The 17,998-nt window shown below is 40.2% G+C and overlaps 1 protein-coding gene across 2 annotated transcripts in view; it reads right to left on the bottom strand.

Moving 5' to 3' along the window:
- The window catches only part of faf1 (Fas (TNFRSF6) associated factor 1), a 63,342-nt gene that overhangs the window by 26,110 nt on the left and 19,234 nt on the right, over positions 1-17,998 (bottom strand). For both annotated transcript variants that reach the window (XM_040129410.1, XM_040129409.1), the window contains 5 exons: positions 14,698-14,784; positions 4,656-4,751; positions 4,375-4,498; positions 4,192-4,255; positions 3,977-4,058 (listed from right to left, as the gene is read on the bottom strand). In XM_040129410.1, the coding sequence (XP_039985344.1) occupies positions 3,977-4,058; positions 4,192-4,255; positions 4,375-4,498; positions 4,656-4,751; positions 14,698-14,784 (453 nt within the window). The remainder of the gene's footprint in view (positions 1-3,976; positions 4,059-4,191; positions 4,256-4,374; positions 4,499-4,655; positions 4,752-14,697; positions 14,785-17,998) is intronic.

Here is a 17,998-nt window from a genome sequence, read left to right as displayed (position 1 = left end):
TTTTGACCTTTTTTTCAATATTAGAATAAACTTTATTTATATAGATACTATGCTTAATTGTAATTAGAAATTATTTCTCCAACAATCACGTGAAGCCATAGCCTTTTAAAAGCTAAAACAAGAGTTCAAGCTTTTAGTATTAACTCTGTATTCGTATTAGTATTCACTTTGAACTGTGATATGATACCACCATCTGACCTATCATAAATATTCTCAATGGCCATGGAGAAAATATACAGACACACAGACCCACAGACCCACAGACACACAGACACACAGACACACACACATATATCTCTTTCTATAATGTTTCAAAAAAACCTTTCTGGACTGCTGCTTTGATTAATTCAGCCTGCAGAACAGGGCTTTCTGATGGTGAGTGAAATTACATTTTTCCTCCAGGCTTGATGAATTAGAGGCTGCATCTGAAATTGCTCCAGATTTAATACCTGAGTTACTGTATTTACCTTCGCCATCTACATTCTAACTCTAAAATTTCGAGGGCACTATAATGTATATATGTATGTATGTACGTATATACATTATATTGCCCTCAAATGTATTTATTTATTTTTTACAGCGGAATAAAAAATACAGTCCATAGCACAAACACTAACTATCGCTAATAATCCCACAATGCAACCAAACCAATCCTTCCCCACTAGCCCTTAACTACAAAGTGTCACACCAAATGAAGTCACACTCGCAGCTGTGGAGGGAACTCTGCATTAAAGGGGAAAACTAATTTTAATATTAATATAACCAAAACCCCAGACAATATCTACTCTCATATTGCAATACCGGTTGTGGAACTGATACATCCAGGTCCTATGTAACCTTTTCTGCTTGTTGTACCATCTTTGCTGTAACTGTCCTCCAGCACGAATTTGAAGCACTGTTACAAACAGTGTGTGACACTTTCATATATATATATTTTTTTAAATTGAAGTCTCTGGTGGAATTTGAAGGGGAACTATAGAGGTTAAGTACTATCTTTTTCCTGAAAGTGAGCTATTAGTTAATCAAAGGTCAGTTTTTTGGGGACGATATTTGTGCCACATCAAGAAGAAGCTTTTAATCTCACATACAGTGTGTTTAACAGGGCCAGACGATGCCACTGAATAAGACACAGACATACACAATAAACTACAGAGTGAAAGAAGGACAGAGAGGTCCAGATAGTTCTACAGATGGCAGGCTCAGACTGGAAAAGCAAATACTTCAAAATGAAGAGCTCAAATGACTGATCTAATGACCTTGCACACACAGTGGGTAAACACATTCAGAATGATGACCAACCACACAGGAGGTTCTCCACATGCTGTTGAAAACATATTAACTGTTTATGACAGAAACAGCATCAAATTTTAGACTTTTTCCAAAGTGTGATTAATGAAATCAAATTACATGTCAGCTTTGAATTACATGCTTAAGGCTGGGTAGGTATCTTTTGGCTATGCAAGCTCCTGATCATCTACTGATAGTTGGTAAGGTAGGATATATCCATGCCTTACAGTAGTTTCCTGAATTTTGACTTCCACTCTACATTGATTTAACTCTTAGTCCATCTATTTATGCATGAGACCAATCATTTCAGGTGCAGTCCATAACTCATGAGAGTGTTGCTTGTGATTCACAGCCGTAGATCTGATAGATATATGTACATCTACATGTCATTTGTCATTCTGATTCACTTGTGCTCTTTTCTCTTGACTCTGAAGGCTATTGCTGGGTTTTAAAGCAGATACTTGGCAGTGATAAATCCTTGAACTCCCCTCTCAACAAGGCTATGAATTTTGATGTCTTTGTGTGTGGCAGACAGGAGAGGAGTCGAGAGAGGAGGAGAGTGGGGTTAGAGTGATTAACCACTGCGTTGATGGGGATTTACTGAGGATCGTGGTTAGTGATGGGTGGCCTATCTCTGTACGCTCTGACTAACCACTGATCCCCAAGAGGGTTCAGCTCAGCTCAGCTCAGCTCTGCAGCCTAAAGCATTTTCATTAAGGATGGATTGAGTCAATCTCAACAGTCCCCCAACACACACCTTCAGAAACACTTCATCAAATGTAGTGTTTTGCTTAGTGATTAGCCTCTCCCAGGCTTTGAGAGAGTGAGACTGATTCCTCTGTTTATAAACCCACTGAGAAGTCCCCCTTCAGTCAAATCTGCCCTATTCCAATATCCCCTTAATGAAATAGGCTTTTTCTACGATGAGGACACAAAATCTAGATTCCTTTTCAAATGGAAGCAAAGAGCAAAGGATAGGATGGCTAGATAGATGGAAGGAGGGACAGTGTAATCGTCCACATATGCTACTGTGTAATGAAACCGTCAAAAGCAGCATGTTTAGCCTGTCGTCTAGGATGCTTGTGAAAAAACAGGACAAACATAGAACAGATCAAATAGCTTCTGTTTTCATGCAAGATTCTTGCACGTATTCAGCTTCACTAAAGCCATTCTAACCATGGCACAGTTGGCAGACTAAATAAAGCTCCCCCAGAAAAAAACAAAATACAGTGAAAACGAATACTAGTTCGCCCCTGCACTGTGTAGAACTCAGTGGTACAGTACAGAGTGTGTGAACACCAGGGAGACATCGGCCATATTGTGCTGGCTTAGGAGAGGAGATCAGCTGGGAAGCAGGCAAGACGCCAAGCTTCTCTAGATTTTTTCCATCTCTGTTTATTTCACACTTTCTACATCCCTTACCCTAATGCTGCAACTTCTCCTGATTGTATTCCTCGCTTTCTTCTCTTCCTCCATCTTTCTCTTTTTGCACCTTCCTCTCCTTTCAGACCATTTTATCTGCATTGTGCCCCTACTATCATCCATTCCACCCTCTCTCTTAACTCTCCCACTCTGTGTGCCTGGTGATCTGAACCCCCCTAACATCTTGCTGTGTCCTCACAGTCTAATAAGGCTGTAATCCACACAAGCTGTCAGTTGATACAAGCATCCTTAAAAGGACAAAAGCCGAAAAACAAGGGGGAAAGTGGACAGCTAAAAATAAAGTCTCAGCTGTCAGGGTCAAAATTTGATGAGGGTTTTGATTAAATTATATCAATGTGGCTATAAAGCTGTCTCCACACAGTAAGACACAGGGGATAGACAAATAACAGTAAACACCGTATGAAAAAGGATTTCGACTTTGAATTAAATAAATCATCAATGCCAACACACCACAACTACAACTCACTACAACTTTCAACTTCTACCTGTTCTAGAGGAAGGTCATTTAATGTTGCATAAGAAGTAGCAGTTTTTAATCAACCCAGTAAACACTGTTAATGTCAATCATATGCCTATTGGTTAACTTTATTTAATTCCCCTTTGTCAGTTCAGTTTGTATGTGTTTGGCATATGGTGTTATGATTTTTCAGAGTCCAAAATCAATGACAAGGTACCACACTCTTGATTATAGTGACTATTCCTTATAGTCAATCTTTACATTGTATGTGTTATTACATAGAGTTTTTGCTAAACTAACATAATTAACTATATCTCATTGGTCCTCACAACAAGGAAGAACCAGTCTACAGTTTATTGCAGCCTGGAAAGAGTAGACTAGGCATACATAGAAATTTGTTGTACTGATCATACTGACCATTGCCTTTTAAAATTCCCACCAGCTCAGTAATGAAGAAGAAGAAGATATGAGAAACACAGTATCTCCCCTGACAGATAGAGAATGAATAATATCCTGCTCAGTCTGTGTTCCTTCTCTGTGTTGTCTTAAGCAAAGAAAACTGCTCAAAAAAAGCAATGACTAGACTACACAAGGCAGGAGTGACATCAGTGTTAAAGGACAAACCAACATTGGTAAGCTCAGTACCTCATATCTTACACATAATCAAAATGAAAGTGTTTGAAATATAAAGGGAAAAAGAAAAATATGATTTTGTTACTTATCACATTATATCTCAGTAAATTTAACTTTTTTTCTATGAGGCCCTAAACAGTCCAATAGCTTACTTACATCTCTGGCTTTGCCATAGAAAGCCTCCTGAGACGCTGCCTCCAAAGACCCAATGAAGAACATCGGGTGGGTCTCTCCATACCTGCAAACACAGTTATGGCAAAGGACATACAAACAACAGGCAAACATTTACATAAACATATTGTTACATTCCAGCCTTGTCTGATTTCAAAATCCTTTGAGTCTATATGAGAAGTACCTGACGCATAGCTCACCTTGAAGAAAATTCGGCAGTAAAGTGCAGTAAGGCATCAGCTTCATTCTCACTATTCTCTGGCACTGTAAAGGAATACCGTATGGTTAAATTTTGGATGTGTGTTCTTAGAATTTAATACTACAGCCAGAGCTACAATTAAGAGCTCAAATCTAACATTATTGAGCTGCTCCACTGTACATACTCATAGGTGATTTCCGACAGCTTGAGGAGCCCATTCCAAACATCTCTGAATCGTCCACACCAAACTCTGACGCATCCTCAAAATCATCCCCCTCACTGTCGCTGATCATATGGACATCTGCACACTGTAAACATAATTTATTTATTAATTTCCAGACTTTTTTCGACAGAAGTAATTAACAGAAGCAGTTTTTTATCATGCTTTATGAAATCCGTATGTATACACAGAGCCCGGGGGGAAAGTAATGCACAGATCCTAAGAGAAAGAGTATGTGTATATACCTCTTCTGTGGGTTCCTGGGCATTAGCTGGTGAGGACCTCCGACAAACACTGAGATGATGGCAAGGATAGCTGATTCCAGAGGCAGCTAGCGTCATCTAAAAACGGGAGACATGATAAAAGAGCAATATTAAGTCTAGACTACTAAGTAAGGCCATCCAGTTAAATATGATCTTAGACCATATGTGAATGACCCAATCTAAGGCTAATCAAAGTTGGCATCAAGCTATCTCTTCATCGAGGGAGTGACTGATTGTAAAAGTCACCAATGACTTGTCCATATAAAAGACTGAACACTAATCAGACAAAGCAAACCACACAACTCACTACAAAGTCATCTACATCACAGTATCTTCCCACTTTGGTTAGGCTATTTATGATTAGATTACTCCAGGTTGTAGAAGCAGTAGCCCATGTCATGAGATACTTTATGAATTTTGAAAAAAGACTCGCTTGTCTATCCAATCTAGAGAGACCTTCAATGAGGTATCTGTACATCTGCAGTAGCCAGTAGTGTGATAGTGGTTTGTAGTAAGAGAACACCTGACTAATGAGCTCCCCAAATCCATAGCCAGGCCTGAAAATGTCAGCGTTCAGCAGGGACTCATTACAGCTCATGTCTCCTAGCTCAGACCCCAAGGGATATCAACAATAAAGGCAAGGCTGTTGCAGGATGTAGTGTGAAATTGAAGATAACTCACTATTAAAAAAAAAAAGCTGTGCCAGATTTTAGACTCTCCCCTATTATGCAACAATGTGGTGCCACTTTATAACACCAAACCATAAAAAAAATGTAGATGTAATTTTTTTCAATATGACGACAACAGTGACAAGTAAAAATGGGACTGGTAAACATATAACCATGACTTATAGCCTGAATGCACTGATACTTGTCACAGTAATGCAACAATATATTCATTCATGTTCTAATTGTTAGGAGCAAAGCAGTAAGCCCAGATGCAAATACTTTTCTGGGAGAGTGAACTTCTAAACAACAGGACAGAGGCATGGTAGGCAGGCAGGGTTTGATAAGAGGCAGAGAAGCTGCTTGTCCCCTGCAGAGGTCCTGTGATCTGCTCTATTGTCAGGTGCTACGACACACAAAGAGCAGCTGGACGTGGTTGAATCAGGAGACGATTACATGCAACGCCAATTGAGTCTGAAAAGGGCTATACAGACTGCAGGGAGTTTCTCTCTTGCTCGGTCTCTCTTAAGATAGAGTGGTTCCTCAGGCTGGCCTCAGTTTCTTTAATAGGGGAGAACAGTGTAACCACTAGACCTTGTCAGCAACATGAACTTACTAGTGAGTACTGAGGTGTACCTGTCACTGATAAGAACCAAAATATCTGACAAAGTACCTTGTCTATTATAGTCCATCTTTTCACAACACCTTATCTTTCCAGTGTTAGAAAGTAATTTAGCTGAATCCAAAAGACCTTTATATTTGTACAAAAAACATCTGCACAATTTTGGCTAAGCTTAATGCAACTAGTGTTGTCAGATATAACACTATATACTGTACCAAGAGATGATATTTTGTTATACCGTTTATGTCTTGGTATCTATCCCCTTAACAACTCTGTCTGTATTACACCACTAATTGGACATTGCTACAAATATATCAGCAGGACTGCTTTATGGTAATACTGAATTTTTAGGATTTTTGCTTCAATATGATTGAGTATCAGGTATTCAATTTGCTGGATTTTGTATCCAAAAACAGTTTCTTAATTGATTTTCCAGAGGAAATGTAGTACATTACGATATACATATATATAGATATCATGATATAAAATTAGATACCTTACACTGTGATAGAGGAACCTATCCATTTTGTCCACAATGAGATGCAACTACGCTCTTTATCCCTTAGCTGAGGCTATTCATATTTACAGTATAGCTCAGATTTGAAACTCTATTAATTGTTTACATGCAGAGTTTTTCCTAACTAAGATAATGAACTCAGTCTCACTGATCCCCGGGAGAGGAAAAAATATTTGAAATTTTATTGCAGCCATAAAAAAAGTTGTATAGGGATATACTGAAACTTGTTATAATATTGACCTCAGTTTCTTAAATTCCCACCAGCTCAGTAACCAAGGAGAAGATATATGAGAAAAGCAGTATCTCCCCTGAAAGTTCAAGAATGAATAATATCCTGATGAGCATTCCTCTTCCATGTTGTCTTAAGCAAAGCAAACTCCCCAAAAAAGCAGTGGCTAGACTGACATGCAATGTTCAAATTACACAAACCAAGAATGACATCACCACTAAAGGGACAAGCCAGTGGTACCTCAAATCTTACTCATTGTAAGGCTAAATGTGTTGGAAAGAAAAACAGAAAAAGAAAAACACAAGTTTTGTCTCTCCCTGAATTAAAACCTTTCGTATGAGGCCATGAACAGTCAATTACCCCAGACACAGTGACGGAGATATGCACACAGATAACAGAAGAAAAAGATAGTGTTTCTTGTATATTACCAATTAGTAGCAAGTGTGCTCTTGACCATGAGAATTATGTAAGTGTCACAGCAAGGCCAGCTCAGTATCCCAGGAACACCTACGAAGAACACTTAACTGAATTGCCTTCTCTCTTCTCATGTAACTTAACTCTAACTAATTTAGTACTCTGGTCCTGTGTTATGCATATCTCTCCAGAAAATTTTACAAAGTAATGGAACAAAAACATCATTCTGCCGTCAATAAAAATAAAGCAAATTTGCAGTAGTTGTTCGACAAGAGTAAAAAAACAACAGTGAAAGAAAAGCTTTAAGAAAAGCTATGGTCATTGAAGATTTGATGGGTGCCAGTGCTGAGGGCTGAATTAGCACTGAGAGAGTTTTGTAGGTATTGTGTCAGATGAAGACATACATGGTCTGAGCGTTAAGCATGTGAAGGAATGGCCCAAAGTAAATTCTGCCTATTCCCCAATCGAATTCCCCAATTCAAACGTGTGAATCTCAACAGCGGCTACAGAGGGGATCCCTATAAACCCTTTACCCCCACTACTCACAATGAGAGGCTTTCATTTGAGGGTCTAATACGTGTATAAATAAAGTTGATCACTTCCCATGTCAAAGGCAGCATGGAGGGTTTGTGCTGACATGGATTCAAGGAGGGGAGGTGAAAAAGGAAAAAAATGAGTTGAGTGCCTCTCAATCCTCTTCCTCACTTTGACCCAATGGCTTCTCCCGATGTTGAGGGACACAAGTGCAGCTTGGCGGCTCAGTGGTAAAACGTGGAAACAAGGCTGAAGCGCCGCAGGGCACGGGGGGTGGGGGGATGAGGTTAACACCCCCAAATGACCCTCTCCCACATCTCCACACAAAGGAACTGGCTCTTCTTTTTTGGATTCTTTTAATTAACACTTGCATTGAGGCTCTAAGCATTCAGGGGCCGATACAGGGAAAGAATTTTCTCTCTCCCTTAACCCCCTCCCTCCTTTGCCTCTCCCCCTTCAACCCTTTCTTCCCTTCTCTACCCTTCTTTTTCTCCCTTTATCTCCCTTCATTCTGTCTGTGTTTCATTTTTTCTTTTCTAGTGTAGGCAGTGTTTGGATTAGGTGTCTGGCTGTGACTGTGAGATAATTACTACTGACAGCTGCACTGACGGCAATCACAACCACACTACCACCTTAACTCCACTTTCTCTTTGATGGAGCAAGGGAAAAACATTGAGAAAAGAGGGGGAGAGCAGGAAAAAATTTGATAGTACAGGGAAAGGAGATGGATAGAGGAAGACGGATGTATGAGATATAGTGTAAACATGAGAAAAATTAAGACTTGATAGGGAGAATGAGGACAAAAAAGACGACAGTCCAAGTGCCCCCCACCCTTAACACCTGTTGGTTTCCTGGTTTAGGCTCCTTTGAGCCATGCTGAAGATATGACTCTTGTGATTAGTATTGTGTGGTATTGTGGGGTACGGTTCAGTGTGTGTCAGCTAGGAAATGAAGTACATATACACATATCCAAATGCAAATAAAGAGCTAGGGGCTAAGGAAGTAAATGACAGTTGGATCAGTGGGATGCTTAGCAGTGGTGTTACCTCTTTCATCTAGCATGATGCTGAGCCTCTGTCCCTTTATGCAGTGTGGGCGGGGTCTAAAAGGTGACCAAGCTAATACGGAAGAACATCATCCTCCTCAAATAAAGACAAACACATCAGCGAGATGGGAGCTTCACATAAAGCATAACAAACTGTTTGAAAATGAGACTGACAGACTAACTCAGCTGAATGTCACCTGAAGGCAGCCAGTTACACAAGGGAGGAGGGCTCTGCCTGAGCTTACGTCTGAGCCCTGTTGCTATTGGAAACCACCAGGCCCCCCTCAATAAACCCTCAGTTCCTTAGGCCCCTATCAGGTAGAAGAGGATTCCATTAATGCCAGCTGGGAAATGAAGGGAGGTGCTGGCCTACAAGGCAAGGCACCTCTACGAGTCTCCGCAGCAGTAATACATTAGCAAACACCATGAAACAATGCATAAATGTCAGCAATTACTGAATAGAAGGAAGGGTGGGCGGTGGTGGTGAGTGAAGAGATGAGGGGATGTAATAAGGATGTCCCACTGGCTGTCAATCACTCCAACAGGTGTGGAGGATAGACTGCCAATCAAAACAGCTCCAGTGAGATGAAGCCTTTCTGGAAACTCTCCATGCTGTATTGTTTAAGCAAAGGAGCAGAAGAGGAAAAGGAGACGGAGGAGGTTATCATCTTCAGCACTGCTCAGAAAAGCTTTGCCAAAGCCACAAGAATCCGGAGGAATTTGAAGGCAGAGCTAGCTTGAAAATAATGCCAGAGTATTTGTTTTAATCTACTTGGAGTAAAATGAATTCAATCAAGTTATAACTATAGCAAAAACTACTTTTCTCTGACGGAGGACCTTTCCAGTACTATCAAGACTGTTGTGATGCAATAAACTTGATTAATTAATTGAATTAATTAAATAAAAGTCATGCCAAAACAAACACACAAAAAAGACAATGTGCTTCACCACCTGATCCTCTATTTGGCTACTCTGGTAAATAGTACAAACTGTCCTTCTAATTAATCTGTGAGGAACACTGGAATTACAGCACCTAAAAATGTCTCCAAGAGAAGATTGTAATTGCTGACAAACGAGTGACAGGTGTACTTTCATGTGTCAAAAGATTTAAAAAAAAAAATCCAACTGGGACAATGTTTCATGTGCCTACAAGGGAAAGGTTCACATTAGTAGCCACATTAACGCCTCACAACCTAGAAGTTGATGAAGATTAAAAAATGTGTTGTAACAGACAAAGTATTGTTGTAGTTAATGTTTTTAAAGTGTTGTGATTTATCTACTCTACATAAACACTAAGAAATGCTCAAATTACTACCTGACCCAGGTCAACACAATCCGCCTGACAGAAATGAGCAACACCTCCAATTGCTACTGCTTCAACTACAGTTTGTGACACTTCCTTTTACATTCAACGTCCTTAGTCTAACACCACATACAATAACGCAGTGCTCTGCATAAACGGATGTGTTATTCACTGCTATTTGAGCATTATCCACCCTGATCCTATTTCAACTCTCCATAAGGCCTTGAATAATTCACAGCACGATAAACAATGAAACACATTGAGTGGACTGTATCAGGGAGGGTGATGCAACACTACCAGCTTCCTTGAAAGTTGAGAATGTCTTTCTAACAAATTAATTTCTTACGCTCTAACAATACATGACATAATTAAACTAACAATACAACAACTCAAATAACTTTTTCTCCGACAACTGACAGAAGATACTCTGAGCCAGCTGATAAATTAGATGAACTATGATAACAAATATTTGCACTCTTTGTGCCTACAAAAAAATGTTTTTCTTTCTTTTTGTTTTGTTTCGTTTCGTTTGACAACTTTTGAGCAATTGGCCATGGCTTAGGACTGAACATGGAATTATCAACTCAGTTGCTACAGCAGACATATTAGAAGCTCCTACAATAACACTGTCATAGTAAGTGCTGGGTATTGTATAATATTATCAAAACTAAGTGTTGAGATTTTATACCAAGCTGTAGACACAGTGTGTACAGACACATTTGCAAACCCACAAATGCAAAAATACACACACAATACACACAAATGTAAATGCAAGCAGGCAAACACAGTTATATCACACACTTAAAGACATAGCAGCGTTAAGTAGTAATCGATTCCACTGCAAGTGGGCTAGAGTGCAGAGCTAAACGTAATCTGGGGCCTCTGGCTGCCGTGTTTATTGGCCCAAACCCCAGGAGATGAGACTGGGCTAATGAGCTAGACACTAACACTGGCTCCGTACCTGGCCTGCTAGGCCAGTGAAGCCCTAGGCTTTCTCTGTTAATACCTTCAGACGTTTCAATAAGAGAGCGTTGTCTAGAGCAGAGGCCATTATTACACTTCTGCCTCTGTGCTTTTTAATATCTCCTCATCCAGGAAACACAGATGCTGCAGAGGTGTGTTAGCCAGGTGCCTACTGGGCCTATGAGGCCACATTGAGCTGCAATCTATTCATGATCCCTGGACATCATATCCATAGCTACCTATGGGGACAGGCTGAGGTTTACTGATAAATAGTACTGATCACAAAAAATACAAAGATAAAAACTAGCATTATTGCACTTTGTCCTTACCTACCTTAAAATTAAATTGAGATAGGCAAGTCTTGCTTGGCAAATGAATTCACAACCATGCATTACAGGTTTTTAGAGGTTAGGTCACGTGTTTTTGCAAATAAAATACGTCAAAAGGCTTTAACACCACTTATAAATGTACAAAATCAGTGTATTTATTTTAAAAATGTTTGAAAATTAGTTTTTTTTTCAGGGACAAAATATACACTCACAAAAGCCTTCAACAGAATGTAGTGGAAATATCTTTCTGAAGTAATGGAACGATTTGGCCCAGGTCCTGATTTCATCTCATGGGTTAAGTTGTTATACTCATCCCCAGTAGCGTCAGTGCAAACAAACAATATAATCTCTTCCCCCTTTCAGCTTCACCAGGGCACAAGGTAGGTGTGCCAATTGTCCCCCTTATTCTTTGGTGTTACCACTGAGCCACTAGCAATTTGTCTATGTTCCGAGGAGAAATTTGATGGTATTCCTCAACTGGGAACATTACACAAATCGCCATTGTATGGTGATGATGTACTTCTAGGCATAAGGCCCTTCTACATCCCTCCTGGTAGTTTCAAACGTTTTAAAACAATTTTGCCAGCTATCTGGATATAAACTTAATTTTGGAAAGAGCGGACTGCTTGTGGTTAGCAACCTAGCAGAGGAATTGCCAAATGACATAGCTCCTTTCAAATGGATGGACAGCGGTTTTAAATATTTGGGTATTTTTATTACAGAGTCCTAAGCAGACCTTTACTTAAAAAAAAGTACAGAAGGATTTTGACACATGGGCTAGTTTACCACTGTCCTTGGCAAACCAGGTAGGTCTGATCAAAATGTTTTTTTTACCCAAAGTTCTTTATCTTTTTCAACATATTTCCATACTAATTACAAAAAAGTTTTTTACTAAATCAGACAGATCAGTATCTAAATTTCTTTGGGCCAATAAACCGGTGCGTATGCAGAAGAAAAACTTGCAGCTTTCTAAATTGTCAGGCTGCCTTGCCCTTCCCAGTTTTTTACATTATTACTGGGCAGCCAATATTCAAAAGCTTTTATATTGGATGGGCAAATTAACTGTTGACCAGGCTGCCTGGGCCCAAATGGAGACATCCTCCGCTCAGATTTCACTATGTTCATGGCTGTGCTCCCACCTATACATGTCTGTCTCTAACATCAACACTTGTCAAGTGGTCACTCAGTCTCTTAAGATATGGATGCAACTTAGAAAATATTTTGCCTTGCACAGATCTTCTACTCTTCTACCCAATAATTAATAATCACCTTCTTAAGCCATCTAACATAGACTCTGCATTTCAATTTTGGTTTGAAAAGGGCGTAACATCAGTTAGCAGTTTATATGATAAGGAAATCTTCATGTCCTTTGCAGACTGGTCAACCAAATTTCAGTTACCAATATCTCACCTCTTTTGTTATTACACATTTAGACATTTTATTCCGAAACACTATTCCCATTTTTTGCCCTCCGAAGAGATTAATTGACACTCTTGTTACTGTAGAATCCAATTAGAGAAAGAATATTTCATATATCTACGACTCCATGGACTCTGTCAGCTTGGTTTTCCCCAATGAAACAACATCCCTGACCTAGTCCATAATTCTTCTGTTTATGTCCAACAAGGGCTGATCAAAAGTAAAATTACACAAAGAATTCATTATAATCAGTACAGATTGTCTAAAACATACCCCAATGTAAGCGATGCCTGAACAGATGTGGTCATCCCTTGCAAATCTTGTACATATGTTTTGTTCATGCCCAAAATTGACAGGATATTTGCCATTTTTGGTAAATCCCAGGAGATCAGCAGTTTCAGAAATACTCCACACCAGCAATCATGCCCTGGTCAAATTCACTTAAATCACATTTTTTTTTCCTCATTCTTATGTTTGATGTAACAATTAACTCAGGCTCCTGACCTGTGTCTACAGGATTTTATGCATTGCACTGCTGCCACGTGATTGGCTGATTGGATAATTGCATGAATAAGCCTGTGTACAGGTGTTCCTGATAAAGTGTTCGGAAAGTGTAAAACAAACTTTTGTGATATTCATTCCTGACAGTTATAAATTATTTTAGATTGTAAACAAAGACAAAATTTAAAGCGGAATGAATTGTTAAATATTTTAAGGCTTAGAAAAAATAAGTCCAAAAGGTATTCAGGTAAGGGAAACACATTGTGTATTCCAAAATTCACAAAATGTATTTTGATCATTGTTCCCTTTCCTCTCTATTTTTACAAAAGAATCACAAACTCCTATTTCAATCTACTGCAGCTGGGCACGGCAACAACATGAACACAATTTTAACAATTTTTGTTTGGTGGTTTACAATTGCGTAGTGTGAGATGTAATGGAACAAAATAAAGCAAACAATGTCCTGTAGTGAAAGGATGCCTAACCTTTTATCCTTTGCCCTTTCAAACACATTAATGGTGCAATATATTTGCTTTCTCTGCTTAATCTTAAAAGCTTTGAGTCATAAAATACAGGTACAGTTAGTGTTCATTCACTTAGAGTTTTTGAAACGTGAATAGTGATTAACATAAGGAATAGACTGTATCCACCAAAACACTTTATATAGAAAACAGGTCATCATTATTAACCAAAAATGTGAATTGCCATTTAAAAAATAAATAGAAACTCTGTAGTCTAGTTGCTACAGTAGAGCCAACTCTGGCGCAGGAAAAATATGATAATACTTGGAAAAAAAGAAACAAAGTCAATACCAATACTCCAAACCAAACAGCAATCACATAGACCTAAATGGAAAACGTTAGCTAGCAGTTAACACAAGAATGTGTGCACAACAGCTCCTCAGTGTAGCATGATAAACCATCCCATACAATTTGCATGGGAACACATATGCTGTCAAAGAAGGGGTGAGACAAAAGGGGTCAAAGGTTCCTCAAGGTTCTGTATGAAGGCCGCTTCTGATCAGCTTGACTGTGTGCAGGGTGAATGGCTGGGAAGAGCGACCTTGGGGCGGGAGAGGTCAGTGGGACTCAATGATGTGATCTTTAATGTCCACAGATAGAGGACACAGGATGGGAACCATCTTTGACATCTTAATTAGCTTCAACATCTTACTCTCATGCTTCTGACAGATGGTTTTGGCATGGATTACAGAGACACAGACATAGAGTGTGGAACAGTTTCCACTGCCCTTTGCAATTATTAAAATAATGTAAATAAACAACCTGTATACCGGGGATTTTAATCTGTGCTTGACTTCTAGTTATCTTTAAGACCACAGTCCTAGATCCAAGAACCAGTGAGGGCAACATTTACAGCACACAACAAAGCCAGGACAGGTGAGATTTCTCCTGTAGAACTGTTATAGTAAGTCTGGGTAACAAGTCTTAATTTTTGATTTTGTTTTTGTGTATGTGCCTCTTACAGAGTCATCAGATGCTGACGCAGGCCATCCATCCCACTGTTGATGCCGGACTGGGATGTTAGTCAAGTCTGAAATGTTCCTCTTCACCTGTAAATAAAGAAAAGTTTAAATTATTACTGTATATTCAAAATACAAAAATCATATTTGCACAACATTAGTAAGAAAGGTTAAAAAAAAAAAAAAACATCACCGAAAGCTCAAATCCGACTCTCCAATAGGAATTTTACAACTCTCTTTAAAATCGTGCATCAATGTAACTGTAAAATATTCCCTTTACATCAAAGTACTCTCCTTTCAGCAGCATGAAGAAAATGTAGGATGGAGGCACTGAACTAAGAAGGAGATGAGTCAAAAGGAGGGAGGAGAAGAAAAAAATTAAAAAGACAGCCAGTGTTATCAGCATTCTTCAGATGCCATAGCTAATGCCCAGCAACAACAGCCCCACGCTCTGAAATGAACAGTATTTCTCTTCTCCCATTCATGCGCGGACGCTGTATCTGCATCACTTAATAACATTCCGTGCTTTTAAACAGTTAGCAGCCAGCAGCGCCTGCCCCACTGAGCGCCGTGTTACACCGTCCAGTGGGTTGTTTGTTTAAAGCCCTAACGCCAGCCTGATGTGCGCCAGCCGAAGCTGATCAAAGCCCCGTCGGCGTCTGAGCGCCGGCAGCCGTGGATTCTTATGCATTTGTTCGGCAGAATTCTGCCCTTCAGGCCCGCAGGGCTGGACACTGATGCTGAGAAAACTGTCTATTGTGGAACAAAGATCCCTCCGCACATGGGTCAAATCCTGTCTTTGTAAAAACCACTGAGGAGAGATGGATCCTTGGGCATATGCAGGGCTGCTGATCATGGAGGTGGAAACTTAAAGAACGCTACAAACACAAAGTCAAAGCCAATGTCAGGCAAAGCAGGAAAGCAGCTGCAAAACACTGAACTATGAGGACTGTAGGGGCAGACCTTGCTTGGGCACTTGCACCTTACACCCTAATATTACGACAATTTGCATCTGTGTATGTACTTGTGTAGGTGTCTAAGAGCACAGACACCCGTTGAGCTGTTTGAAGAAATTATTATATTTAAATCTGACTTTATCCCTTTATCAAGGCAACAGTACATAATCTATCCAAGTTATCAAACTCTCAAAGAAATTATATTTTATTTCTGCTTGGCCTGGTACAGCAAAGCTATCTGTAGTACAAACAAGCTGAGAAAAAAAAAAAAAAAACAATAATAAATGAGTGGCACTGTCCATCCTTTGTCTTTCTATCGTAAATCCCACACCACACTGCTGCCTATCCTTATGAAGAGAAGCTATGGCCAGGATAGCAGGCTGGGGTCAGAGCGGGTGGCCAGTGTTATTACAGAGTGTAATATCTATGTTTGACCAGCCGGACTACAGGGATTTGACTGACCGGCTGGCTGGCCGATGAATAGAGGGGAAAAGGGAGGAAAGGAGCGACATAAACACTGGTAATGAAGAGACTAGAGTCAGAGGTTAAAGCAGCATCAGCGCAACAACAAACTAATGCCCACACCAGAGAGAGTTGAGGTGAGAGGCGGAGGAGGAGGAGGCGAGAGGAGACGGACAGCAAAAGACACCTGGTAGAGGACAACCTGATCTCACGACAGAAAGACAACACAGCTACACACCAGGCCTGCCCACCTGAAACTACACCACCGGAATCTGCAGCCACACATTTACACTGGTCTTCTCTGACCATATGAAAAGTATGGTGCTATTATGAGATGCCACCACATCAAAGAAAAAAAAAAGTAAATTAGAATATACAGCAACCGAAAAACATGGTGACACAATGCCTTTCCCTAACTTCTCCAGGTAACCAAACTTTTTGCTGTAGTCGCCAGCTACAAAGGAATGCATGTTTTGGCCACAGCAGCACACATAAAGGTAGCAATACTGTCTCATGCTGCCCCCTGTCTCCCAAAACAGACATTTCACTGATAAATTAGACTGCAACAAATTAAAACAATTATATTTAATCCTTGACTCTGAGGAACAAATTTTACATAGCAAATTCCTACTTAAAATTTCCAGCTAAAACTTGTTTGACCTTAAACAAAGGAGTACTGATGGAATGTCAATACATGACACAGGGCTGTGTAGCTCAATAAGCAGAACTAATGGGGAAAGACTCCAGCAGCTCATGAAAAGTATCCATTAACCTGAGTTGTACATAAAGAAGCTAAAATGTGAAGGAAATGTCTTTAACAGAGCAGAGGAGGATTTGAATCAAAGTCTTAATAGCAAATACAGCGCTGTTGATTTGTGTGTTGCTGTTCATGCTGAGATGAGGCAGGGGTGTACGAGCCAGTTATACACAACATTAGCTAGACTGGCTGTGGTGCTGAGCTGCTGGCAATACGCCTCACGGCAAAATTAATGATCCAATCATTGTAAATGCCAATTGCCTCTAATCCCTGGCTGGAAGCAAATCAAAGAGAAGGAAAGGTTTCCGTTAAACAGTCACAAGCTCTCCCTCTCTCTCACTCTCTTTTTTCATCTTCCCTAGGCACCAGATGCCTTTCTTTCACTCCTTTTTCGATCCAGCCTTCTTTTTCTCAGCTCTGTAGCTCTGTCTGCATTTGGTTCCTATATGTCTCCCAGCTGCAGAGCAAGGATGGGGCCCAGGCCCAGCCCCGGGGGGCAGTAGAGTAGGGAAATCCCCAGGACAACTGGTCTGGTCACGGACAGCTCAGGACCCAGCAGCCATCCTTATTCTACCCTATACTTCCCTGGCAAACATTTGCTCTCCAGCTTACCTCAGAAGCTAGCCAGCAACTTACCCCCACACTCTTGTCTGATAATGCCAATCAGAGTCTACACACCCCTACGCTCTAGAGATGGAGAAGAAAGAAGGTAGAGAGGGGACACTGGGAGAGAGTGATGGAGAATGAAGGGACAGAAAGGGAGGGGCAAGGGCAGTTCCCTGAGAGCCACAAGGCAAAGCCGGAGCCTTTGGCAAAGACAAACAAGAAGACAGGACTCTATCCCTATTGATATGCACAAGCAGGGACCATCGGCTAGTCTTCATCTAAGACAAAAGGGAGTATGGGGAGAGAAAGGTGCTCTGTAGTGGAGTCCATATGTGTCCGTGAGTGGACACAGTATGAGGCAAAAAAGGGGAGTCAGGCAGGCTGAATATGGTGTTACTTCTTTGTTGCATTCTTAAGTCGTCATATGATGACAGAAATACACTACTCCCCCTCCTGTTTGTGTCTTTACTGTTGTTTTTATTTCATGTTTTTCACAGCCTAACTCCTTGTCTTTACTATGAAC

This window comes from Xiphias gladius, chromosome 6, assembly GCF_016859285.1.
Source record: "Xiphias gladius isolate SHS-SW01 ecotype Sanya breed wild chromosome 6, ASM1685928v1, whole genome shotgun sequence".
NCBI classification, from domain to species: domain Eukaryota; kingdom Metazoa; phylum Chordata; class Actinopteri; order Istiophoriformes; family Xiphiidae; genus Xiphias; species Xiphias gladius.
The sequence above is the reverse complement of the archived record's forward strand: the minus strand, read 5'-3'. Positions and strand labels throughout refer to the sequence as shown.